Source organism: Bufo bufo, chromosome 10, assembly GCF_905171765.1.
Source record: "Bufo bufo chromosome 10, aBufBuf1.1, whole genome shotgun sequence".
In the NCBI taxonomy this organism is placed as follows: Eukaryota; Metazoa; Chordata; class Amphibia; order Anura; family Bufonidae; genus Bufo; species Bufo bufo.
Window position 1 is genome coordinate 146,451,615 of NC_053398.1, and position 27,338 is coordinate 146,478,952.

Consider the following 27,338-nt stretch of genomic DNA (forward strand, 5'->3'; position numbering starts at 1 on the left):
AGAGGGTCCGTCACTACGCTGCCCTCTGAGGACATCACGTGGGTCCGTCACTACGCTGCCCCTGAAATCAGAGGGTCCGTCACTACGCTGCCCTCTGAGGACATCACGTGGGTCCGTCACTACGCTGCCCCTGAAATCAGAGGGTCCGTCACTACGCTGCCCCTGAAATCAGAGGGTCCGTCACTACGCCGCCCCTGAAATCAGAGGGTCCGTCACTACGCCGCCCCTGAAATCAGAGGGTCCGTCACTACGCCGCCCCTGAAATCAGAGGGTCCGTCACTACGCCGCCCCTGAAATCAGAGGGTCCGTCACTACGCCGCCCCTGAAATCAGAGGGTCCGTCACTACGCTGCCCCTGAAATCAGAGGGTCCGTCACTACGCTGCCCCCGAAACCAGAGGGTCTGTCTGTTCTCTACCACCGAAAACCAGAGGGTCTGTCTCTTCTCTACCCCCGAAAACCAGAGGGTCTGTCTCTTCTCTACCCCTGAAACCAGAGGGTCTGTCTCTTCTCTACCCATGAAATCAAGAGGTCTGTCAGTACGTTGCCAACTTTCATTTCTCAAAGCTCCTTTGGAAAATAAAAAGATCAATCTGATTGGTTGCTGTGGGTAACTAAGCCGGTTCTACTTTACACCAGGTTTAATAAAACTCCCCCAATGTCTCTTCCCTCTGTTTTTGCTCTTCTTAGCTTTATGTCTCTTTCCTCTCCCTTGTCTCAGGTCTTCCTCTCATGCTGTCTCTTTCATCTCAGGTCTTCCTCTCATGCTGTCTCTTTCCTCTCACTCCTCTCAGATGTTCCTCTCATGCTGTCTCTTTGCTCTCACTCCTCTCAGGTTTTCCTCTCACTCCTCTCAGGTTTTCCTCTCATGCTGTCTCTTTCCTCTCACTTCTCTTAGGTTTTCCTCTCATGCTGTCTCTTTGTTCTCAGGTTTTCTTCTCATGCTGTCTCTTTCCTCTCAGGTTTTCCTCTCATGCTGTCTCTTTCCTCTTACTTCTCTTAGGTTTTCCTCTCAAGCTGTCTCTTTCCTCTCATGCTGTCTCTTTCCTCTCACTTCTCTCAGGTTTTCCTCTCATGCTGTCTCTTTCCTCTCAGGTTTTCCTCTCAAGCTGTCTCTTTCCTCTCAGGTTTTCCTCTCATGCTGTCTCTTTCCTCTTACTTCTCTTAGGTTTTCCTCTCAAGCTGTCTCTTTCCTCTCATGCTGTCTCTTTCCTCTCACTTCTCTCAGGTTTTCCTCTCATGCTGTCTCTTTCCTCTCAGGTTTTCCTCTCATGCTGTCTCCCTTCCCGCTCGAGGGTCACGTGGTGGACTCCGCCCCCTTTTGGGGTACGCGCTAGGCCCCGCCCCTTGTGAGGTGTGAGGGGGGAGGACGGCGTGGCTGGACATGCGCTCTTCTGCGGAACTGGGTAGGCGCGCTGGGAGAAGATGGCGGCGGCGGGGGAAGCGGCATGAGCGGCCTCACTCATTGAAAGTGTCCAGCATGGCCTCCCCGGGCGCGCAGGTAGGTGGCGGGCAGCCGGCGACAACACAGCAGCCTGTGAGCCACCGGGGCCTCCGTCACTGCTCCGTTCGAGGAGCCGGGGGGCGGTGGTGCTAGGCCCGGCCTCATTTCTGCAGCCTCATTGGGGCCCGGGGCTCCGATCACACGTGGGGCCTGGAAATGGAGGCCGGGCTGTGGGACCGGGCCAGATCCTGTCATTTACCTCTCATGGGCACCTCAGCTCCAGGAGAGTGGTAGGATGGGGTGAGGTGGGCACTGCCAGAGGGGTGACGGGGTGAGGTGGGCACTGCCAGAGGGATGTCGGGAGGGGGTGAGGTGGGCACTGCCAGAGGGGTGACGGGAGGGGGTGAGGTGGGCACTGCCAGAGGGGCGACGGGAGGGGGTGAGGTGGGCACTGCCAGAGGGGCGACGGGAGGGGGTGAGGTGGGCACTGCCAGAGGGGCGACGGGAGGGGGTGAGGTGGGCACTGGCAGAGGGGCGACGGGAGGGGGTGAGGTGGGCACTGGCAGAGGGGCGACGGGAGGGGGTGAGGTGGGCACTGGCAGAGGGGCGACGGGAGGGGGTGAGGTGGGCACTGGCAGAGGGGCGACGGGAGGGGGTGAGGTGGGCACTGCCAGAGGGGCGACGGGAGGGGGTGAGGTGGGCACTGCCAGAGGGGCGACGGAAGGGGGTGAGGTGGGCACTGCCAGAGGGGCGACGGAAGGGGGTGAGGTGGGCACTGCCAGAGGGGCGACGGAAGGGGGTGAGGTGGGCACTGCCAGAGGGGCGACGGAAGGGGGTGAGGTGGGCACTGGCAGAGGGGCGACGGGAGGGGGTGAGGTGGGCACTGGCAGAGGGGCGACGGGAGGGGGTGAGGTGGGCACTGGCAGAGGGGCGACGGGAGGGGGTGAGGTGGGCACTGGCAGAGGGGCGACGGGAGGGGGTGAGGTGGGCACTGGCAGAGGGGCGACGGGAGGGGGTGAGGTGGGCACTGGCAGAGGGGCGACGGGAGGGGGTGAGGTGGGCACTGGCAGAGGGGCGACGGGAGGGGGTGAGGTGGGCACTGGCAGAGGGGCGACGGGAGGGGGTGAGGTGGGCACTGGCAGAGGGGCGACGGGAGGGGGTGAGGTGGGCACTGGCAGAGGGGCGACGGGAGGGGGTGAGGTGGGCACTGGCAGAGGGGCGACGGGAGGGGGTGAGGTGGGCACTGGCAGAGGGGCGACGGGAGGGGGTGAGGTGGGCACTGCCAGAGGGGCGACGGGAGGGGGTGAGGTGGGCACTGCCAGAGGGGCGACGGGAGGGGGTGAGGTGGGCACTGCCAGAGGGGCGACGGGAGGGGGCGAGGTGGGCACTGCCAGAGGGGCGACGGGAGGGGGTGAGGTGGGCACTGCCAGAGGGGCGACGGGAGGGGGTGAGGTGGGCACTGCCAGAGGGGCGACGGGAGGGGGTGAGGTGGGCACTGCCAGAGGGGCGACGGGAGGGGGTGAGGTGGGCACTGCCAGAGGGGCGACGGAAGGGGGTGAGGTGGGCACTGCCAGAGGGGTGAGGTGGGCACTGCCAGGGGGGTGACGGGAGGGGGTGAGGTGGGCACTGCCAGAGGGGTGACGCGAGGGGGTGAGGTGGGCACTGCCAGAGGGGTGACGCAAGGGGGTGAGGTGGGCACTGCCAGAGGGGTGACGGAAGGGGGTGAGGTGGGCACTGCCAGAGGGGTGGCGCGAGGGGGTGTGGTGGGCACTGCCAGAGGGGTGATGGGAGGGGGTGTGGTGGGCACTGCCAGCTGGGAGGGGGTGTGGTGGGCACTGCCAGCTGGGAGGGGGTGTGGTGGGCACTGCCAGCTGGGAGGGGGGGTGGTGGGCACTGCCAGCTGGGAGGGGGTGTGGTGGGCACTGCCAGCTGGGAGGGGGTGTGGTGGGCACTGCCAGCTGGGAGGGGGTGTGGTGGGCACTGCCAGCTGGGAGGGGGTGTGGTGGGCACTGCCAGCTGGGAGGGGGGATGAGGTGGGCACTGCCAGGGAGGGGGTGAGGTGGGCACTGCCAGCGGGGCGACGGGAGGGGGTCAGTATGCGACACCGTGGTGCTGGCTCCAGGGTTACACACGAGGACACAGTGCAGTGCCTCCGGGGTGGCGCTCCGGGGCACTGCCCCACTGTGTGGTGACCTGCGATTCTGCATCACGGCCTCTCACGACGACTGTGGAATATCCTGGGGTCTCGGTGATGTGACGATCTTGGGGTGCAGCTCGTGATCTTGTACTATTACCGGCGGCAGTGGTAGAGCAGCGAGGAGTGTGTGCAGCACAGGAAAGTGCAGCTTAAAGGGCCAGGACCCTAATATCTGCATCGCTGCAGTCACACCGCACAATTGCTGAGTGTTATGGTTGCTCACGAGAACAGGAGACGTTCCGGTGGTGGGAGCGTCTGTCCGATTATCTGCCGATGGGAGCCAGCCGCGTCTGTACCGTATTGCCCGTATGGTGGCGTTGTTTGCTTACCACCAGGCCTATTCTTTATAATGGAGAGAAGTCTGTGCCTCAAGTGATGTCACTTTCTCTGAAGAGTTTTATGAGGGGGGGGGGAAGAATTGATTAAAAAAAGCCGTTACCGAACCCCAACACTGGACGGGACTGTGGCTCCTGCAATTCGAAAAAAACGCACCTCGTGGTTGAACGTGCGCGTGTCCTGTGTGTAATATTTCCCGTAGACGTCCGCGCTGCAGTTACGAGCCCTTCTGGCCCCCGACACTTCACACGGCCGAATATGTCACTGCGCGACAGCGAATGTTATCGCAACCCCACCCCACCGACTTTGACTAACTTATGTGACCTCTTTGACCAGGGGTTGAGGGGGAGGCCGTTGCCATGTGGCCCCCGGGGCCCTTTACTTGGGATGATGCACACAGCAGTGATTTTCCCGATCGTTACCCACTGCGATTGTTCCTTCCCATACAGGTTCATTGGTTGTCGGCAGCAAGTCCATGTCTGCACGGAGCAATATGCTATTTACATATGAGGGCCCTAGGGGCCACATGAAACATGTGATCCCCCTGGAGCTCCATCGGGTGACTGGCAGCACCTTTATTTGGACAAGCGTTTGTCCCGCTCAGTGTATGCACAGACTTAGGGGGGGCTCTGAGTAGGGACACCCCCGGCCTCATAATCCCCTAGTGATCAGGGATTTGCATCCACAGGTTACTGCAGCGTTTATTGACCCCGCGGTGCACATTTTACACCCTCAGAGGTCACTTTATGCTGCGGAGTTCCCCCTTTGCAGTGCATGGGGTAAGATCTGCAGCGGAACTTCTGCTCTGTGCAGCCGTACCCCAAGGCTCTTATTAGGGATCGACCGATATCCCAGAGCCGAGGCCGATAACTTATGCCGATATTCCCTATTCACCCTGATGGACCTCGCACTCTCCCTGCTGCCCTGTGCATAGTGCACACAGCAGCAGGGAGGTTACCATGGAAGGCTTCAGGAGCGTCCTGGCTGCCATGGTAACCGATCGGAGCCCCAGGATTTCACTGCTGGGGCTCCGATCAGAGCTGCCACCAATGACTTTAAAGGGCTTCTGTCACCCCCCCCCCCCCCCCCCCCCCCAAACAGCAATTTTCAGTATTGGACTTAATATAATTGCTAATGTACGCAGAGTCCATATACACCCCTCTTACCTCTGGCCGTGCTTTAAATTCCTTAAAAATAGTACTTTTGTGATATGCAAATTTCTTCACTACCAGCAAGTTGGGCGGTTACTTGCTGGTAGCCGCCGCATCCTCGGTCTAAAAAAACGCCCCCTCCTCCACTTGATTGACAGGGCCAGCGAGCGCTCTCTGCCCATAAAATCCTGTGCCTGCGCTGATGACATCCTCCTACACCCGATGCTGCTTTTCCGGGTGTAGGCTGACGTCATCGGCGCAGGCGCACTGAGGAAGGAGCGGGCAAGCGAGCGTCCTTATGGGCAGAGAGGGCCAACGAGAGGAGGAAGAGCGCTCGCTGGCCCTGTCAATCAAGTGGAGGAGGGGGCGTTTTTTTAGACCGAGGATGCAGCGGCTACCAGCAACTATCCGCCCAACTTGCTGGTAGTGAAGAAATTTGGGGGGGGTGCACTGCACCTCCAGTGATAATTAACGTTTAATACAGATACAGGAGGGGGTACAGCTGGCACCCACCTCCTGTATTTGTATTAAAGGCCTGCTATGCTGGCTGCTTGACTCTGGGGAGGACGCCGTTCGCCGAGCGCACTAGCTGAGACGGCGCAGCGGTAAACCCTCCCCTGTCCCTCCTCCTGCTTTAATATTGGCCAGACATTCATTGGTGGCAGTGGTGCGGGCAGCTTCAGAGCCCGCTCATTTTATTGGGCTCTGTGGCGGCCACGTCATAGGAGGGAGGGATTGACTCTGGCCACGGAACATGGCGGTGCGCGCCAAGCGCCATGTTTTCGCATAAGCGAGCAGCGCTGGGCTCATTATCGGCAAGGTTAGATACCGATAACTTTGAAAATCATGAATATCGGCTGATAATATTGGAAAATCCGATAATTGGTTGATCCCTAGCTCTTATGTCAAGTGTCGGCAATGATTGGCAGCGCAGTCAGTAAATGCTCCTCGTGTCGTAGGTGAGGGTCATCCAGATCCTGGTGTAAAGGGGCTTTATAGTCCCCTCCATCTGGGGCCGGATCACTTGCTGCCTGGTCTACACGCCCGCTCTACACTTCCAGCGTTACCATTCATTAGAACTGCAAGTCACAGTGATTCGTACAGGACTATGTGCGCCCCGGATTAAGTACCTCCTGCAAGAATTTATCCCCTGCCAAGGACTGCCCGTTATTGTTAGGGTTGGGTTAACCCTTACACCACTGGCTGGCAAGTTCGTGTCGGCATCATCTCTTGGGTCACTTGTGGGCGATACGCAGGATTGAGGTTTACAGGTGACCTATCGCCTGTCCACCGGATCGCTGGGATCCCCACCAGTCACTTGGGGGGCGAGCATGTTCCCTGTCACCTCATTATCTCGTGTGGCCGCACAACAGACGTACAGAACCCGAACCATGCGGGAGAGCGGGATGCCGTGTACTCCTTAAAGGGGTTATCTCACCCAAAGGATTGTAAAAAATCATAATGCATTACCACACAATCTGCCCCCGGCATCGCGTGCTGTACGTTGGGTATGACCCTAGCCCGGTTTCACCCTGCAGGTTGTGTCTGTGTCCCGTGAGACAGCTCGGAGCACCCGAGGCCGCCTGACTGCGCAGGCGCAACCCCTGTACCTTGTTGGCTGAAGCTGGGGTAGGATCACATTCCCTTTGTACTCCATATTATCTCGGAAATGCCTGCAACATAATTGGCCCGGGAGTCTGGCGCTCACCCGTTAAGTGGGCGAAGTGAGATAAAAAAAACACTTTGCGGCCCTTTACATGAGTAGATAATTTAAAAAAAATCTAACTAAAGCGATCAGTTATCGCGACGTGTAAAATCATTGAGCGACAATTGTAGACGCCTAAATCGCGGCCCGGAGTTCCACCAGTGTGGACGTCGTTCCCAGCGCTCGACACATCTAAAGGGTCGTCACCCGATCAAATCAATTACCTTCTCGGGTAAAGGGGGCCTTTAGTGTGAAGTTTTTCTTGGGCGGGATAAAGTGCGAGTAATGGAGCCCACACCGGAAGGCTACGTATAGTGTTTCTGGGGCGCTCGCTCCCCCGTGTCCCCTCCGTCTGCAGATGCATTAGTCTGGTTATAGGACGTTTATGCAGTAATGTTCCCTTAATCCGGGGCGCAGGCGCAGAGCCCCCTCTCCTAAATATTTGACCAGTTACACGGGCCGGCAGCGCTGTTGGACGGGGCGTCGTACTGCGCATGTCCTGAGGACAGACTCGGGTGTCGCCCTGCACCCCATACAGATGATTGGCGGGTGCTCCTCATGCCAGGACACACCCATAATCGCTATGTGCTCTTCCTGAGGTGTGTGTGCCAGCGCCTCCAGCAGATATGCTGCCCCCCCGCTGGCACTGTACTTACCCATCACTTAACCCTCTACCTCCCTCCGTGGCGCCTGTGCGGATGATCGGACGCTCTATAGTCCACAGGATTGTGTCCGTTCTCGTTGATGGAGCGTGATTGGACTCAGTCGGTCACATGTATGTAATGTTTCTGGATGTTCTCGGGGCTGGCGGCGTGCCCTCGCGGGCTGATAACGGAGAACTATGGCGGTTCTCAGCTCTGCAGGTGTGGTGTGAATAGTTAGTAATCCCGCAGCTTTTTCAGTCTACCATTTTCTGGAAGTAGACATGATTCACTGACAACAAGCAGAGTCTGAAAACCTGTATGGACCTTTTAACTTTTCACAGCTGGTGGATTGTTGCAGTTGCATCCAGTCTAGATAATTCTCTGGACTGCAGACGGATAGTATTTACCTGCCCTGATACATTGTAACAAACATCAGTTTTTCATCCTCTGTGTAAACACAAGTGTTTCTGTTCACTGACCGCCATCAGAGATCTTGACCATGGTGAACACCATGTCTAGAAGAAAGCGGCAGAAGTTCCCATTGAAATCTCCTCCGTGTGGTGAAGCTTTGCCCGTCGCCTGCGGGGGAGGGGCGTGTGATCTGTGCGTCCGCGCAGGGACCGGGCCCCGGACCTTTGCTCAGTGTAACAGATCCCAGAAAGGTCTGCCTGTTGTAATTGGATTTGCTGGCGCTGGGCCGGCGGATTACGCGGGTTTGTACATGAGTGCGTCTATTGCTGAAGTAGCAGTAATGGGACAAAGCCGCCCGCGCTGCCGCTGCACTTTTCTCTGGATGTTTGCCGCCCGTTACAGCTCAGGATTAGGTCACATTGTACAGGACAAAGTCGCCTCCCACACAAAAGCTGCGCTAAACGGGGGGGGGGGGGGGGGGGGGTCTGCAGAACTTTGATCTCTCACCGCTGACCACACCGGGACAGATACAAACCTGACAAGTACCCAGTGGGGGAGGGGACGGGGACAATGCCTAGTCTCGTATAGTGGAAGCTTCTGGTACATTGCTTCAATCCGTCGGCAGGATCTCTGCTTGCTTTTAGTGCATTAGGAACATTATTTCAGATCCTTAAAACCCACAGTAGCCTAATGCTTCACAGCTGAGGGTTTGTTACAACATTACAGCGTAGAGAATTGTATATAACTATTCACTGCCAGCATTCAGATATTGGGAAACGTGGGGGGAGGGGAGCTGTGACTGAGGCGGCTGCGATGTGTCCATCTGCCCCTGTTAAAGGGATTGTCTGCTTTTAAGGCCTATTGCACACGAACGTGTGCGCTCCGTGGCCGTATTGCGGACCCGCTATGGAGTGCTTCCGTGGGGTTTTGTCCCGTGCTTCCGTTCCGCAAAAAAAGATACATGTCCTATCTTTTTGCAGAACGGCCGTATCGCGGACCCATTAAAGTGAATGGGTCCGCGATCCGCTGCGGCCGCCCCACGGACGGTGTTCGTGCATTGCGGCCCGCATTTTGCGGGCTGCAGCACGACCACTGGGCGCACACGTTTGTGTGCATGAGGCCTAATGTTGATGATCCTAACCCTATCCGATAGGTCATCAATATTAAAAAAGCGGACAACCCCTTTAAGCTAGGGCATGTGGGGTGATGGGGGGCCCCTTCACAGCCTGACCTAGTCCTGCTCCCATAGCAGCCCGGCTTGTTGCAGCCTATACATGTAGAGTTGTAGACAATCCTCTCTGGGATCAAAACAGCAGCAGATCCCAGGCTGAAACCTACACTGATACATTGTAACAAACTGCCAGCTCTGTAAGGATTCCTACCATTCATTGACAGCAAGCGGCAGTCATGAAACTGGGGAGCACAATGTCATGCCTATTAGAAGTTTAGGTATTTGCATTACAATTGACCATGATTTGCATAAAAGCTGTGATGACCTGTGACCTCTGGGGTCATTAGTGGCTCAGTGAGTAGGCGTGATGCTGGGCGCTCGGTATCCTTATAGGAGGCCTGAATGCTGAGCCGATCACCAGTGAGCAGGGATGGCCAACCTGAGGCTCTCCAGCTGTTGCAAAACTACAACTCCCAGCATGCCCACACTGCCTACAGCTGGAGAGCCGCAGGTTGGCCATTCCTGCCCTAGAGTATAAGGGGGTACCCGAGGGGGCCATTTAGCTGCGTGTATTTTTGAGGAACTCTGAGGTGTGAACAAAGCCGTAGGTGCTGATTTTATTCACGGTGTCTCACTCCTGTTCTCCGTTTTATTTCAGTACGTTTTTGGGGAGTTCACGGATGATGAGTTCCGGCAGTTCTTCACCAGCTCTCGCTGCACGGTAGAGGTAAGAGGAATATGACTGCCCCTCCCCATTTACGTTACATCCAGACGCTTTCTTTCAGAAAAGCGCCGCACCTGTCCAGGGGTTGTGCCTGATACTGAGCTGCAGAACCACACACGACCTGTAGATGGGGGGTGGTGCTGTTTTAGGGACAAAGCCATATATGCCCAGCCCTGTACATTGCCTTTAGGGCTTTTTCAGACAGCTGTATGTGTTTTGCGGTCCAAAAATTGCCCGGCCCATGTGCGTTCTGCAATTTACGGACTGCACATGGCCGTCACTCTCATAGAAAATGCTCACGGTGTGCTGTCCGCTTCTTTTGCGGCCCCGTTGAAATGGATGAGCCCGCACCCGTACTGCAAAAATGCAGTATAGGTGCGGAACAAAACATACGGCTGTCTGAATGAGTCCTTAATGATCAGCAATTATTTCCATAACTGAGCTGCACTACGTGACGAAAGGAGCTGGCTGCACCGACGAGGATGTTCTGCCGATTAAAGGGCTTGTCAGAGTTCTTGATATTGGTGACCTGTCTTCAGGATGGGTCATCCATATCAGATTGGCAGGGGTTTGAGGAGTCAGACCCCCACCTATCAGCGACGTCGCTCTCATTGGTCACATGGCAATACCAATCACAGCCACTATATGATGTATGGCACTGTGCTTGGTAAACTGTGAAGAGAGCTGTGAGTGCCGTGGCCCCACTGATCTGATACCGGTGACCTGTCCTGAGGATATGCAGTATAGAGGTCCACAGCGCATTTCTGTACTGCTGTTCCTATTGGGATCCAGAGCCAGGACACCGCACAGCGTGCACCACTGTGTCCGGAATTTAAACCAGGTAAGAATGGATTTACCCTATTAAGGGACTTGGCGTGCATCTGTGCTGAGGATGTGTCGTCAGTATTAAACACCTGGAAAACCCCTTAACTTTTCTATTATTTTGGGCTTCTTTATCTTCCCCTTAGGCCTGTTTCACACGGGCATCCCGATTTGCTCCGGATGCGTCGCGTGTGCGCACGCAATTTCGGTCAGTTTTGACTGCGATTGCGTTGTTCAGTTTTTATTGCGCGGGTGGCAATGCATGGTACCCAGACCCGAACCTGGACTTCTTCACTTAAGTTCGGATTAGGTGTTCTATAGATTTTATGGTTATAAGGGAAAATAATAGCATTCTGAATACAGAATGCTTAGTAAAAATCTGCCCTAAGGGGTTAAAAAAACCTCCTTGATCGCGCAGCCGGCATAGTCTTCTTTCTGGAACCTGCGGTTACGTCATCAGATGTCCTTTTGCAGGTCCTGAAAGAAGAAGAAAGAGGAGGATGCCGGCAGCGCGGACAAGTGGAAAAGGTGAGTTAATTTTTATTTTTTTAACCCCTCAAGGCACATTGTACTAAGCATTCTGTATTAAGAATGATATTATTTTCCCTTCTAACCATGTTAAAAGGGAAAATAATACAGTCAATTTACTTTAATGGGGTCCTGGGTTGCTTTCATATCCCTATCATCTCTTAGCTACCGTGCGTGAAAATCGCAACCGCATCTGCACTTTCTTCCGGATGCTTGCGATTTTCACGCAGCCCCATTCACTTCTATGGGGCCTGCGTTGTGTGAAAAACACAGAATATAGAACATGCTATGATTTTTGCGCAACGCACAAGTGATGCGTGAAAATCACCGCTCATCTGTACAGCCCCATTGAAGTTCACCTCACGCATCGCACCCGCGCGGAATTCCTAGCCCCGTGTGAAAGGGGCCTTAGGGCTCAGGAACTGTGTGGCCGGTGCTGGCAGGTGCTTTCCGCTCCGTTTCTTCCGGTTTGTGGACCCATTCAAGTGAATATGGATGGGTCCACATCTGTGATACTGTGCTCACATGGCTGGTGCCCGTATATTGCAGACCCGCTGTTTGAGGACCGCAATAAGGCACAGCTGGCACATATTCGGGTGCATGAAGAGTTTTATAGACTTTTTTTTTTAAATTCTTCTCCCCATGAGCTTCTGATAATCCAGAATGGGATATTTGAGTCCACTGGTGGCTTCCTGTTAGCTGTGGCAGAAGCTGGGGTTTTCATAGGGTGGGTGCAGTCAGGGGGTTTTGGGTTCCCGCTGGAGAAGACTCCCCCCTCCCCCCCCCCCCCCCCCCTCTCCATCAGCCTCTTCAGTCTGACAAATCTCGCGTTGTGTTTTATGTCTTTATGGATTCTGGTTTGAGATTTTAAGACTGAAAACGTTCTTCTCTCTGCAGTTGCCTCCTTTTAATGAAACCATTTTATGTGGCCCCCAAACTTCATGTGATCTTCCTCATGATGGTAAGTGTCTCTGGTGTCCCGTGTGTATAGAAGTGGAGGAGGGGATACTGCGCCGCTGCGTAGACCGACAGCAATAATTACACACAGAACACATTTTTAATGGGCAGTGATGGATTTTATTGTGTCTTATGGTGAAGCTTTGTGTTTTTTTTTTTTTTTGCTTTCTTTCTTTATGGGTCATGTGTTTCATGCTCGCTGATGGGGTGACAGAGTTGCCGTCCCTTCAGGCCTCTTTCACACGTCAGTGAATCACGGATGTGTGGTCTCCATGGACTGCACACGTGCCCGTGGAATTTAATGCATGTATTCCCACACCAGCGGTTTTACGCGGTTTGCGATGACTATGGAGGCATGCCCTGTTTTGCTCCGTGATTATGCACATTAGTCTATGGGTCTGTGAAAACCACAGAATCAACATGGATGCAATCTATGTTTAGTCTGTGGCTGTCACGGATTGTTGCTAGGAGATTCCCTGGAAATTAACTTTCATCCTAGCAGTGTCTGTGGAATACACGGACCCCACTCAGGTTCTTGACGGTGAACGACTGACCATCTTGGCATGGATGTCATCGCAGACATGTGAAAGACGCCATAATCGAACGTTTAAAGGTTACTTGGTCTAAGGCAGGGATGCTCAACTTGTGGCCCTCCAGCTGTTGCAAAACTACAACTCCCAGCATGCCCGAACAGCTATCAGTCTACAGCAGGGCATTGTTGGAGTTTTACAACAGCTGGAGGGACGCAGGTTGAGCATGCCTGGACTAAGGGGTTAAATGGTTGGTAATGGAGTTATCTCCAGGTTTGGCTGTTACCTGCCATTGATGATGCAGACAAAAATTTATGTCAACAGAATCAGTTTTAAACAGAAGTGGGTTGGGATGGGTTAAAGGGGTTGTCTGGTTTCGTCAGTATAGGATAAGCGGAGAACCCCTTTATAGGGAGGCCTAATAATCCGCAGGTAACAGTTATATTGCAGTTTGTCTTCTGTAGTATATTTATAATTTCTTTTTTCCGTCAAGGTGATGAATATCAGAGAATCGAGTTTGGGGTCAGTGAAGTGATCGACCCAGATGCTGCCCAATTCGGTAACTCTGGCTACAGTATTTCCAGCACCTTAAATCCACAGGCTCCGGAGTTCATCCTCTCCTGCAGCCCGACCCAGAAAACTCCTGACATCCTTCTTACAAACGACTTAAACGATGACGACGGTCAAGACCATGAAACTATTGTCCCAGATGGCAGCGCAGACAATGATGCGACATGCCGGCAGAAAGAGAGGAAGAAGAAGAAAAAACGGCCCCCCGGGGTATTACAGTTACTTAGAAGGTGTTGATGGTGGCGGCGCTCCTGAAGAGACCCTTGTGAATGGGCACGCCACCTCACAGGACTTGACAGTATAAGCACAGACGAGCCTGAGCTTGCAGAAGATGTTCGGGCATCTTCAGCCTCTCCTAGGAGTTGTTACAGCCCAGAGATCTCTGTGGACTTCAGCAACGAGGCTGTCGATGAGGGCAGCACTTCTGTACCTAATGCACTAGATAATGGCAGGACTGCTGGCCAGCCTGAGGATGCTCATCGTCAGACAATGGGCGGGAGAGGCCCACTAAGGACAGCTGAGGAGCAGCCACTGGCTGTCTCTGATACTACTGAAAAGCTGGGGTAACCAATGGACAGACACTTGAAGCCACAGAAGACACTGCCGCCTCTAATGGGTGGATTTACATCCTGAGGCCGAGCAAATAAAGCCAGAGGATACGTCCTGGTCTCAGGCTGTGAACAGGCTTCTTATTGGCCCCCGGCAATCCACCAGCTAAGTCCTGGGCTAGTCTCTTTCATAGTTCCAAGCCCTCACAACCCCACTTGTGCTTATGTTGAAACTAAACCTGACCCCCCTCCTGCTGACCCTCCGGCCCTGAGAAACAGGTTGACATAAAGAGAGCCCCGTTCCTGTGACAGAGGACGCTGTAGCCATAAAGATTGCAGGTATGATGCGTTCAGCAGCAGAGTGCAGTGGTTATGAATAGTGTTGAGCGAACTTGTGTGTTAAGTTCTGCGTCCATAGTTTGGGTTATCGAAGAAATCCCGCTATGGTCCGTGGTAGCGGAATCTAGAACGGGGATTCTTCGATAACCAGAACTTTGGACGCAGAACTTAAAACACAAGTTCGCTCAACACTAGTTATGAAGCTTTTACTGCTCTGGTAGGTCTTCTGACTTTGTCCTTATACTCTTGTTAAGCACAAGGTGGCGCTGCAGGTGCAAACTGATAGAGCTCCCGTCCTGCCCGAGCCTTGATGAATGGTGCTCACACCGTTTACACAGGAACCAGTACCCCACCTAGGACTATTAGATGTCAGTAGTGTCATTGTCCTGTGGCCCCTAGGACGCTTGTTTGGCCCTATACTGCTATATAGATAACTGCACACAGTGCAGATTACTTGCGTTTTTCCATGCAGAAAAAACCTGTGTAAAACGGTACCAGCAAGTGAATGAGATCTGCCAAATTTAATGTACGCTTATGTGCAGAAATTGTGCTGCCATGTGCATTTTAAAGGGTTGTCTAATCTACATTGGTGGCATATCACTAGGGTATGCCACCAATGTCAGATAGGAGCGGGTCCCCCATCTGGGACCAGCTCCTATCTCCCGAATGGGCCCCCCCCAAAGAAAATGAGCGTACTGCACATGCGCGTGTGTTCTCCGTTCAACGTTTATGGGAGTTTGGAAAATGGCCGATCAAACACTCCGCTATTTTCTGAAGTTAACGGAGCGTGCACAGCGTATGAGCAGGCCACCTCTCCATGCACCTCTATGGGACTGCCAGGTGGGCCAGGGCCTCGGCTACTTTCAGAACTCCCATGGCAGAGAACGGAGGCGTCCCCCAATACTTTGGGGGGAGGGCAGCTATTCTGGCGATTCTTAGACGTTGTATATCATAGCGATATGTCGCCAATCTATCAGGTTGGGATGAATACTGGTGTTAGCGGTGGTGCCGATATTTTTTATTTCAGAGGGACCAAGCTGCCACAGGCAATGAATGCTAAGGGGGAGCCATTCCAGCACTTTGCATTAGAGGGGTTAAATGCGTGCGATCTGCATTGCCTCCGATCGCACACATTAGCCCTAGGTGTCTGCTGTTGAGAAACGGCAGGGACCTGGTGGCTATGGTGCTCCCTTCGCTCGGAAGCGGACACCATCTTTAAGGAGACATCCGCTACAGCGTCTTGTCAATGGATTCAAATCTGCATCATGATTTGTGCGATCTCGTTCCTTATCTATATTCCCCATAGACTTAAAGGGTATTTCCATCTCAGACAATGAGGAATATTGCTAGGGTGTGCCCCCATTGTCTGATAGGTGTGGGTCCCACCTCTGGGACACCCACCCATCTTGAAAACCCAGCCGGCAAGTGATGGAGGGTGCAGTCCGCGCATGCGTGGATGTCTCCTTTAATTTCTGTGGGGCCGCTGAAATAGCCTCGCTGGCTCGTCTATTTCCGTCAGCCTCATAAAAGTGAATGGAAGCAGTGACCGCGCAATGCAGTGTGCTCACAGTAATTTCTGTGGGGATTCTGAAAATAGCCGAGCGGCAGGCCAATAGGAACGATTGCTGGCGGACGGACCCGACGCTGCCCGCCACCACTTTGCAAAGCTTTGTTTTAGAGAGAGGTGTTCAGGTCCCACCTCTGGGAGCTGCACCTATCGGACAATGAGGGCCTATCCTGGCGATATGCCTCCATTGTCTGAGATGGGAATACCCCTTTAAGTGGGGCTCTTAACAAAACATGTCTTTAGGCAGTTTTGGTGCACGATTTCATGCAGATTATCCTCATACAAATACACAACGGGTGCAAATAGCTCCTTATGCCATCGAAGGGGGGTGATTTGGGTTTAGAATTCTTTAGTTTTTTTTTTTTTATAAAATGTGATTGCGGGGTTACTTATTCCATAGACCTGCAATAGTATATGGCTACCTATTAAAGGGAACCTGTCACTGGGATTTTGGTATAGAGCTGAGGACATGGGCTGCTATATGGCCGCTAAGCACATTCGCAATACCCCAGTCCCCATAGCTCTGTGTGCTTTTATTGTGTAAAAAAAAAACGATTTGATACATATGCAAATGAACCTGAGATGAGTCCTGTAGGTGAGATGAGGCGGGACAGACTCATCTCAGGGTAATTTGCAAAAGTATCAAATCGGTTTTTTTACACAATAAAAGCACACAGAGCTATGGGGACTGGGTATTGCGGACGTGCTAGCGGCTTCCCTTTTAAGCACTGCTACAGGCGGCTTGCTATAGCAGGCCTGGGAGCCTTCACAAGGCCGCAGGCTGCCATAGCATCTGATCGGGACTCCACAATTTCACCATAAAGGTTCAATTCCCGGGGTTGTCGGTTGTATTACACAGCCGGTACCCACTGCGTATGCACCGTGTTCATCCTGTGATCTCGTCCCTATATACTCCCGCTTCATGGATGATGTACAAGTCATTTAACTTGGAGGTTAAGAGACATGCGAATCTAATACATTTGGTGCATCCAATTTCAACCGACTTTTGACTTAAACTGTGTGAATGAAACTCCAATCTTAGTAAATCTGCCCCATTATTATAATAAATGTTAGGTCTTTCCTCCATTACAAATGCCTTTTTAATAGAAAAAAAAATTATGGTCAGCCCTCATATAGGATGTATGACATTTCAGGCTACTTTCACGCTCTCGTTTTGTGCGGATCCGTTCAGAACGGATCCGTCTTGAACACCATTGAAAGTCAATGGAGGACGGATCCGTTTTCTGCTGTGCCAGTGAAAACGGATCCGTCCCCATTGACTTACATTGTTTTGTCAGGACGGATCCGCTTGGCTCATTTCGCCAAGCGGACACCAAAACGCTGCATGGAGGCCGCCCCAGAGCAGAATGGAGACGGATCGGAGGCAAACTGATGCATTCTGAGCGGATCCTTTTTCATTCAGAATGCATTAGGGCAAAACTGATCCGATTTCGACCGCTGAGCCCTGAACGGACCTCACAAACGGAAAGCCAAGACGCCAGTGTGAAAGTAGCCTACTCTCTATAAACCGTAGGTACCGTGCTGTCAGTGAGGGGCACAAAGCCTTCTTCGCTGCAGGGATGTGACTGCACATTACCTGGTTTGCTTTTATTTTTGACTGTAGTATTCCTATAGCCTTTCTGGCCACAAGGTGGCGCTCAGAGCCTGCAGGCGAAGGCAGAACACCCCTGGCTTCAAGCGCTCTCAGGGTCGATGTCTGTGTAAAGCCTGTATTACACCAGCTGATCGCTATGAGCCAGTCGTAGTCACGCTTGTTAGCGATGATCTGGCAGTGTAATACTGCCACTGGTTGCCCGATGAACAAGCAAACGCTCGATCGCCAGGCAATCCAAATCTTTTAAAAAGTGATTGTTTGCAGGCGGCAGATCGTGGTGTCTAATCACAATCTGGTGCCGGAAAGCAATGATTCGGTATGGGGAGGAGCGATGGTAAAACAATCACTCCTCCCCATACTGTGGAGGAGATCACTGCATGTAATGGCAGCAGTCTCCTCCGCTAATGAGCTGGTGATTGCAGGAAACAGAGCGCTCCTCCAGACATTGCGTCAGTGTAATACAGCCTGACTGATCTCCTCTCCCTGCTCCGTCTACAGTTGTCTTTACCGGAATAGCATTTTCTTCCGTGGTCTTCAGGTGTCCAGTGTGCCAAGGCCGGTTTCAGGTGTTCCTGTGCGGTCCTGGAAGGCGGCCCATGTGACTGCTGGCTTTTTCTATAGTTGACTGCACTTTGGGTCACTCCCATGCATCCTAATGTTCTATGATTAATGTCACATATTGGAATGATGCTGTGAGTCCAGGTTAGCCGGGTCGCTGCCAGTCCGGGACATGTGGCCGTCACACGGAGTGTTTTGCCTTTTCCTGGACTGCACACGGCCTTCTGAAAGCGACCTTAGTGGAATTCTATCCTGCAGAGAACATGGTGCAGATGTGGGAAGTGTGGCTACAGGATTCTCTACCGAAAACGGTCCTAATATTGCAGACCCCTCGGGTTCCCTGATTATAGCAGACTCTACCAAATAATACCGCCTAACCGAGACAGTGTGCGCCAGATCACAGCGGCTGATGCTGGATGATAAATTCTGCCGCATCTTTGGACGGTTTACACTGCCTGCAGGTTGCTTTAGTTACATTTTTCAGTAAGTCAGGCCACTTTTTCGGATGAGCCGTAAAAATGTTAGCATTTGTAAAACATTTTATAAATGCAGTGCGTAGCATGTACTCAAATTTTTTTTTGGTACAAGTTGTGCCCAAAAATTTGCATTTTTGTAAACCTGCATTTCTCACTTAGCTTATGTTTGCTCAGGTTGTATGTAGAAAAAGAATCCTGTATTATACTCCAGAGCTGCACTCACTATTCTGCTGGTGCAGTCACTGTGTACATACATTACTTATCCTGTACTGATCCTGAGTTACATCCTGTATTATACTCCAGAGCTGCACTCACTATTCTGCTGGTGCAGTCACTGTGTACATACATTACTTATCCTGTACTGATCCTGAGTTACATCCTGTATTATACTCCAGAGCTGCACTCACTATTCTGCTGGTGCAGTCACTGTGTACATACATTACTTATCCTGTATTATACTCCAGAGCTGCACTCACTATTCTGCTGGTGCAGTCACTGTGTACATACATTACTTATCCTGTACTGATCCTGAGTTACATCCTGTATTATACTCCAGAGCTGCACTCACTATTCTGGTAATTGCTGTTGGAAGCTTGCTGACAGACACCCCACTAACACCTTAGCTGGGCTTCTGTTATTTTCTTCCCAAAATCCACTGAACCAGCAGGAAATGGATGGGATTTTTCTAGATGGAGGTCGGTCTGAGCCCGGCAGGTCTCCTGTAGTGTGTGGGTGAAATCTGCTGCAGAATCCACATAGGATGTGGACCCAGATGAATGGCAGATATACGACGGGCGGTGCGTGTGTGCCGCTGATGGTGGTATGTGGTGTTGTCCGCCCCTCCCATTGTTACTTTACCTTGCTGACGCTCTCCTCCTCTTCACAGAGCTCCTGGACGGGGTCAAGCTCATCCATAAACCGGTGTCGTTACAGCCACGTGGACTCATCAACAAAGGAAACTGGTGCTATATCAACGCTGTATCCTTCATAGCAGGCCAGAGTCATGACCTAATACCCCTCACAGCAGAGGGCTTGTTACAGTGTGTCAGTCCTGACATCCCTGAGCTGGCCAGCTGTGCGCAGTGTTCACTTCCTCCAGCCTCAGATATTGTTGTATTAGACATTGATGGCCGACAGGGCACCGGCCGCCTCAGTCAGCACCGCTCTTTTATTCCTTAACCCGTCCTGCAGACCCTACAAGCTCTGGTGGCCTGTCCGCCCCTGTATCACCTAATGAAGTGCATTCCAGTGTACACCAAACTCCAGAGGCCGTGTACATCCACTCCAATGATCGACAGCTTGTAAGTATAAGTGCATACAGCGTGTACACTGTGTAATGTGTGTATACAGCGCTGTAATCTACTGCTCAGCCGCCATGGTCATACACTGTGTAATAGGTGTACAGCGCTGCCATCTACTGCTCAGCCGCCATGGACATACACTGTGTAATATGTGTACAGCGCTGCCATCTACTGCTCAGCCGCCATGGTCGTACACTGTGTAATATATGTATACTGCGCTGTAATCTACTGCTCAGCCGCCATGGTCGTACACTGTGTAATGTGTGTATACAGCGCTGCCATCTACTTCTAAGCCGCCACGGTCGTACACTGTAATATGTGTATACAGCGCTGCAATCTACTGTTCAGCCGCCATGGTCGTACACTGTGTAATATGTGTACAGCGCTGCCATCTACTGCTCAGCCGCCATGGACATACACTGTGTAATATATGTGTACAGCGCTGCCATCTACTGCTCAGCCGCCCTGGACATACACTGTGTAATATGTGTACAGCGCTGCCATCTACTGCTCAGCCGCCATGGTCGTACACTGTGTAATATATGTATACTGCGCTGTAATCTACTGCTCAGCGCCATGGTCATACACTGTGTAATATGTGTATACAGCGCTGCCATCTCCTGCTCAGCTGCCCCATGGTCGTACACTGTGGTAATATGTGTATACAGCGCTGCCATCTACTGCTCAGCCGCCATGGACATACACTGTGTAATATGTGTACAGCGCTGCCATCTACTGCTCAGCCGCATGGACATACACTGTGTAATATTTGTACAGCGCTGCCATCTACTGCTCAGCCGCCATGGTCTACACTGTGTAATATATGTATACTGTGCTGAAATCTACTGCTCAGGCCTGCCATGGTCATACACTGTGTAATATGTGTATACAGCGCTGCATCTCCTGCTCAGCCGCCATGGTCGTACACTGTGTAATATGTGTATACAGCGCTGCCATCTACTGCTCAGCCTGCCATGGACATACACTGTGAAATATGTGTACAGCGCTGCCATCTACTTCTAAGGCCGCCACGGTCGTACACTGTAATATGTGTATACAGTGCTGCCAACTACTGCACAGCCGCCACGGTCGTACACTGTGTAATGTGTACAGCGCTGCCATCTCCTGCACAGCCGCCATGGTCGTACACTGTGTAATATGTGTATACTGCGCTGCCATCTCCTGCACAGCGCCACGGTCGTACACTGTGTAATATGTGTACAGCGCTGCCATCTCCTGCACAGCCGCCATGGTCATACTGTGTGTACACTGCTCCACCAGCGTCTCCTGCGCCTGTAAAGGAAGCCGTATGTCATACTACACCACTTTGTAAGGTTATGTGATGCCTTTTCAGTTCTTCACCATTTTCCGCATCTTACACCGACCGCACACACAGCTGAGACGCTTGTCTCAGCTGAGACGCTTGTCTCGGTGTGGCAATCTCCTGCCCTGTACCTCATTAATGATAGCTCGTGTCCCCACTGGATGCAGTTGTGACAGATTCCCAGCTGTGAGCAGAATAATATCTGTAGGAGCTTTCAGGCTCTGAATGTAAACAAGATTCTCTTTCCATTCACTGACAATCAGCAGTGGTGACGGACTGGAAGTCATGGAGCCAAGCACTGTGATGGTCGCAGGTCTTCTCTGACGTTTTCTTTCTGTTTCCTCAGTGTTCGCCTGATGAACGAATTCTCTAACATGCCGGTTATTCCTAAGGCCAAGCAAGGTAAGAGCGGTTATGGGGGGTGCAGGGTGTCGGTTATGCCGCAGTACTGACCATCAGTGTGAACGACGGCCACAACTGCTGATGTCACCATATAAACCATAAGGAGAAGAAATGAATAGTTTGGCAGACAATAATATATGGCATATCATCTTTCGGTAAGAATGTGGGAAATGCCATATATTATTGTCTGCCAAACTCCTGCTAGGTAGAAATTGGAAATCTACCCTAATCCCATCCATAGAAAATGTCACTGATATGATTTCTACACACGGTGTTTATGGAAGGCTCATTGCTTACCGTGAAAACAATTTGTCCTCCTTCATGAGGCATTGGAGACCCTGGCTAACATTGTTTCCATTACCACACTCTGACAAACATTGATGTATAAACCATGGTTATACACCTGACATTGATGATCTCGAGATCTGTTACATTGTTATGTTCTTGTTATGATGTTTACATGATTAACCCTGAACTATGTATTTTTTGTGCTATCTGTAACTACCTTGTTACTTTTCAAAAATTATTACAAAATACAATAAACATCTAATGTTTAAAAAAAAAAAAAAATGAATAGTTGACTCTGATATCTGGTTTTTCCTGCAGCTGCGGCTGGTGAAAAGGTTGTTCGCGACCTTCGCCCCGGGACCGGCGTTTGAACCCAACGTTCATCTACCAGTTGCTGACTGTCTCCAAATCAACCCTTTCAGATAGTTAAAATTTGATGTAGACAAAGGAGCCCAAAACAATGGGGAGGGGGGCAGACGGGGAGCCTGGGGCTCCAGTGTGGGGGGGGCAGACGGGGAGCCTGGGGCCTCCTGTGTGGGGGGGGCAGACGGGGAGCCTGGGGCCTCCTGTGTGGGGGGGGGCAGACGGGGAGCCTGGGGCCTCCTGTGTGGGGGGGGGCAGACGGGGAGCCTGGGGCCTCCTGTGTGGGGGGGGGCAGACGGGGAGCCTGGGGCCTCCTGTGTGGGGGGGGGCAGACGGGGAGCCTGGGGCCTCCTGTGTGGGGGGGGGCAGACGGGGAGCCTGGGGCCTCCTGTGTGGGGGGGGGGCGGCAGACGGGGAGCCTGGGGCCTCCTGTGTGGGGGGGGGGCGGCAGACGGGGAGCCTGGGGCCTCCTGTGTGGGGGGGGGGCGGCAGACGGGGAGCCTGGGGCCTCCTGTGTGGGGGGGGGGGGGGGGCGGCAGACGGGGAGCCTGGGGCCTCCTGTGTGGGGGGGCAGACGGGGAGCCTGGGGCCTCCTGTGTGGGGGGGGGCAGACGGGGAGCCTGGGGCCTCCTGTGTGGGGGGGGGCAGACGGGGAGCCGGGGGCCTCCTGTGTGGGGTGGGCAGACGGGGAGCCGGGGGCCTCCTGTGTGGGGGGGGCATCCGGGGAGCCTGGGGCCTCCTGTGAGGGGGGGGGGGGGGGGCAGACAGGGAGCCTGGGGCCTGGGAGACATGGAGTCTGGGTTGGGCGGCAAAAGGGGTCCTGAGACTTTTATTATTTGGGGTCTACAAGGAGCCTAGGAGGCACTGAGTTTGATGGTCTCGCTGGGCTCTAATATGTGAAGCAGCAGGTGGGGAGCTTGGGACCTAATATGTGGGGGAGGGGGATGCAGGCAGGGAGTCTGGGTGGGGGGCATACTGGAGCCTTGGACCTGATATGGGGGAGGGGCATGGTGGTCTTTGGGGGCACACACTTTTCTTCTATACCGCTGAGTGTCTTCAGTGTTTATCTGCAGATCTTATTGGTAAAGGGAAGCCCTCGTTCAGCAGTAGACGTCTGGCGGGACGCGGGTGTCGCTGCCGTGTATTATTACCATCTGTGTAATAAGGAGAATACGCCCCGGACTATGCGGGCGGACCACTGATCATCTCCTGAGCCCCGTGTATTCCTCCTCCTCCTGATTTCTGTGTAATTTTATAACTCTTAGGCCCCTTGCAGACGAGCGAGTATTCCGTGTGGGTGCAATGCGTGATGCGAACACATTGCGCCCGCACAGAATCCGGACCCATTCATTTCAATGGGTCTGTGTACATGAGCGTTGTTTTTAACGCATCACTTGTGCGTTGTGTGAAAATCGCAGCATGTTCTATATTCTGCAATTTGTCACGCAACGCTGGCCCCATAGAAGTGAATTGGGCAGCATCGTAAGTGCTGTTACGATGCGTTTTTTCACGGATGGTTGCTAAGAGATGTTTGTATACGTTCAGTTTTTTTATCACCCGCGTGCAAAACGCATTAAATCACATTGCACCCGCGCGATAACAACTGCACGCGATCGCATACAAAACTGAATGAACTTTCTTGCTGAATCGCGCGTTTTTCACTGAACGCATCTGGACCTAATCCGCTCACACTCGTCTGCAAGGGGCCTTACGATTCCTCTCCACCTTCCGGATCTGAGTGTAGAGTGAAATGTTCCAATTTACTGACAGCAAGCAGAAATCTTAAAAACTGGAATTAAAGCACAACTTACAGTTAATAAGCTTTAGTTGTGTAAAACGGCGACCATTTTGTATTGGGGTGTTTTAGCCGTAAATTATGTTGGTTGCAGTGGGAAGTTCATATTGGAGCATTCTGATTGGCTGTGAGCAGTCAGCTGACCCGCCAGACGAGCGTGAACTGCAGTGGTTGTATACATCTGCGCATTGTGTCTCCACAGGGGCGGCAGGAGGACGCGGAGGAGTACTTGGGCTTCGTGCTGAATGGATTACATGAAGAAATGTTGTGTCTGAAGAGGCTCCTGTACCCGCAGAGCGACAGTACGGTTCTGTTCTTCTTAGTAGCGCAGGTTTAGTCCCGGCATTATCGGCCAGCGATGCTTCCGTGGCGTTATATATTGACCCTATCACAGGATTGTAATGTGCTGCGTCACTCGCTTCTAAGGGTCCATTCACACGTCCATATGTGCATTTTGCGGACCGCACGTCGCCGGCACTCTCGTAGAAAATTATTTTTCTTGTCCGCATGTTCTATTTTTTTGCAGAACGGAAGTGCGGATCCGCGGATGCGGACATCACATTCCGGCCCCATTGAAAATTAATGGGTCAGCACCTATTCCGCAAAACTGCGGACCCATTTTGCGGACGTGTGAATGGATCCTTAGAGGAAGCATCCTGAGCGCCGGGTCACAGGCGTCCATCACCCGGCTCTTGTGTACAGCTTGTGCAATTAGCTGAAAACCCATACTGCACAGCTTATGGGCTTGTTACAGTGTGTCAGTGTAGACTGTACTTTTAGGCCCCTTGCAGTCGAGCGAGTCCGCATCGCAGCACCCGGCCTGACCTCCCATCGCTGCCGAGGGTCACACAGCATTATATTGATTTATGATGCTATGTAACCCTTACAGTTCTGGAATGTATTGGATAACACTGGCAGCATTATGTCAGTGTTATACAATACATTCCAGAACTCTAAGGGTTACATAGCATCTTAAATCAATATAATGCTGTGTGACCCCCGGCAGCGATGGGAGTTCAGGCCGGGGGCTGCGCTGCAGACTCGCAGCGTGACCAACGCTCCTCTGCAAGGGCCCTTACTGCTAGATGAGCAGCACAACCCGCTGTCCTGATAGTTTGCCGCCGCAGTGTATTGGTGCAGGCAGCAGACACGCCGGTAAAGGAAAGGTCGCCAGAAAATGACCTGTTTATTTATTATATATATATTTTTTTCATGCCTCTATCTATATCAATAAATAAATATGGATATAATCCTGCAGTTTTCACAATGACCACTAGGTCATGATTTCCTGTTCACCACAGACAGGATTGCAATGAGAAGTAACACCTCTGTATAGATAAGACAGGATCCCCAGCTTATCTGCTCCTTCCTGACCATAGAAGTCAGTGATGTCTCCTCCTGTCTATTATGTCTGTGGCCCATGGTGGCTGCTCTCAAAAGCATGTCTTAAAGGGGTCGGCCCATCTCATGCATTGGTGACATATCCCTAGGTCACACCTCTAAGACCTGCACCCGTCTCTAGAACGGAGCCCATAAAAGTGAAGCTTGCACTAGTGGTGGTTTCCGTCGGCCCCATAGTTTTATTCCGGCCACCTCTCGGCATGTTTGCCGTGCTGTGGCCAGACCTTATAGTGAATGGGGCCGGAGCGGACTCCTGACGGCACACGCGCACTAGCTGCAGCACGGATCCAGCAGGCTGTCCACCCGCCGGAGAAGGCTGCCGCTAATGTGAAAGTAGCCTAAAACCGAGCCACAAAGTGAAGGAGAGCAGACCGCGCATGAGCGGCCACAATCTATTCATTTCAATGAGTGCGCAAAAAAAAAACAGCCGAGCAGCGCTCAAGCGCAGCCACTACTCCATTCCCTTCTATGGGGCTGACGGAAATAGCCGCTAGTGCATGCGCGGTCTGCTAGAGAGAGGTGCGGGTCCCAGAGGTGGAACCCGCATCCTAGAGACGGGCCACCAGTCTGAGTTCGGCCACCCCTTTAGACCTAGTGACCATTGTGAGAATTGCAGGATTATATACAAATATTTTAGCCCTAGTGACATGGAAAAATAAACTTATATATATGTAAATTAATTTTTGGAGAGTTTAACATAAAATGTGATTTAAACAATAGGTCATTGTCTGATGACATTCCCATTAAGCTCACAGATTGCCTATAGATATACAATGTGGCGAACCCTCAGCTGTGAAATCTTTTTCATGGGTTTTCAGCTGCATTGAGGAACCTTTCGTAGCTGTGATTTGTGCGCGGTGTCTGCTCGCCCCTTTAAGCTCAGAGATCTGTAGTAGGGTGTGGGGGAGGGGGCGCACTGGAAGAGTAAATATTTTACTTCATGAATGACTATTTTTAACATTGAATTTTTTATATATATTTTTATTTTTTTTGTCTAGTTTTGAGCTTTGTGGATGAAGAGAACAGTTCTATAAGCTGCAGAGTCCTGGGGCCGCAGTGGGCAGGTGCGATATTCTGCAGCTTCCGTGTGCGGCTCTATTTCTGTGCAGCGTTTCTCGCCCTGTCATTGTGGGATTCGGGTGTAGTGGTTGATGTTTCCTCAGTTCCGGATCTTTTATGTTATAATCGCTGCTAGTGACCGACCAGGAAGCCGTGGGCCAACGCCACGCACAGCAGACTTCCTGAGCAAACTGGCCCACACTGAGGGTCAACAACTGCACCCCACCCACAGTCTGACCCAGTTCTGTGCCCCCAGATCTGGGTCACATCAGGCAGGGCCACTGTAATACCTTTTTGTCTTTGAGGTGCGGAATGTATTAATCGCCCCAGACGCCTTTCAAAACAGTGGTGTGCAACTTGTGACTCCTGCTATTGAGAAACTACCACTCCCAGCATGCCCTGACGGCTTCCGGTTGACAAGGCATGCTGGGCGCTGTTGTACAGCGCTGCTTTAAAGATTCATCTAACCTTAATCTTTTTCTGTCTCCTCATAAAGAAATATCAAATGGACCTGATACTCAGCCAGCAAATGACGAAGGCGACTCATACCAGCATGGAGGCCAAGCGGAAGGGAGCGACGAGGAGTGGGAGCAGGTGGGACCCAGAAACAAGTCGTCCATCACTCGGCAGGCAGACTTTGTGCAGACTCCTATTACGGACATCTTCGGAGGACACATGAGGTAGGGGTTCCTGTAGGCTCTGTTATGTATGTAGTCCCATTGACCCGGTGCCGTACCATTACGTCGCTTTAAGTACCTAGTTATAGCAAAGCAACGTAACATTATTCACAGTGAAGGAGGCTCAGGAGCTGTCTGCACCACCACTGGCGGATGCCAGCTGACTCCCTTTAACTCGTCAGGTGCCACAGTCAATAGCGACCGTGGCATCTGAGCCCTTAGATGAGGGGGGTGGTGCTTTGGAAGGTGCCCAGTTAACATCCCTAAACACTGTGGTACAGAAGAACTGCAGCATATATTGCAAAGGAAATAACAAGCGCTTCCCAAAACCTTTGGAAATACTTTATCTTCCTTCCTCTCATCTACATTCTCCCACATAATGGCCACAGGAAACATACCACCTGAAATGTTGCAGGCCACTATAGTAGCTCTTCCTA

The 27,338-nt window shown here is 52.4% G+C and overlaps 1 protein-coding gene across 1 annotated transcript; it reads left to right on the forward strand.

Moving 5' to 3' along the window:
• The first annotated feature begins 1,349 nt into the window (after positions 1–1,349).
• USP10 (ubiquitin specific peptidase 10) lies at positions 1,350–26,908 on the forward strand. The gene is given in 20 exon segments (XM_040408970.1): positions 1,350–1,499; positions 9,716–9,784; positions 11,078–11,131; positions 12,029–12,092; positions 13,112–13,389; positions 13,391–13,472; positions 13,475–13,744; positions 13,747–13,803; positions 13,806–13,878; positions 13,880–13,942; positions 13,944–14,021; positions 14,023–14,075; positions 19,178–19,269; positions 19,483–19,592; positions 21,263–21,318; positions 21,925–21,968; positions 21,971–22,031; positions 23,965–24,066; positions 26,164–26,229; positions 26,721–26,908. Coding segments are annotated over 20 exon segments (1,977 nt in total). The 5' UTR covers positions 1,350–1,382.
• The last annotated feature ends 430 nt before the right edge of the window (positions 26,909–27,338 follow it).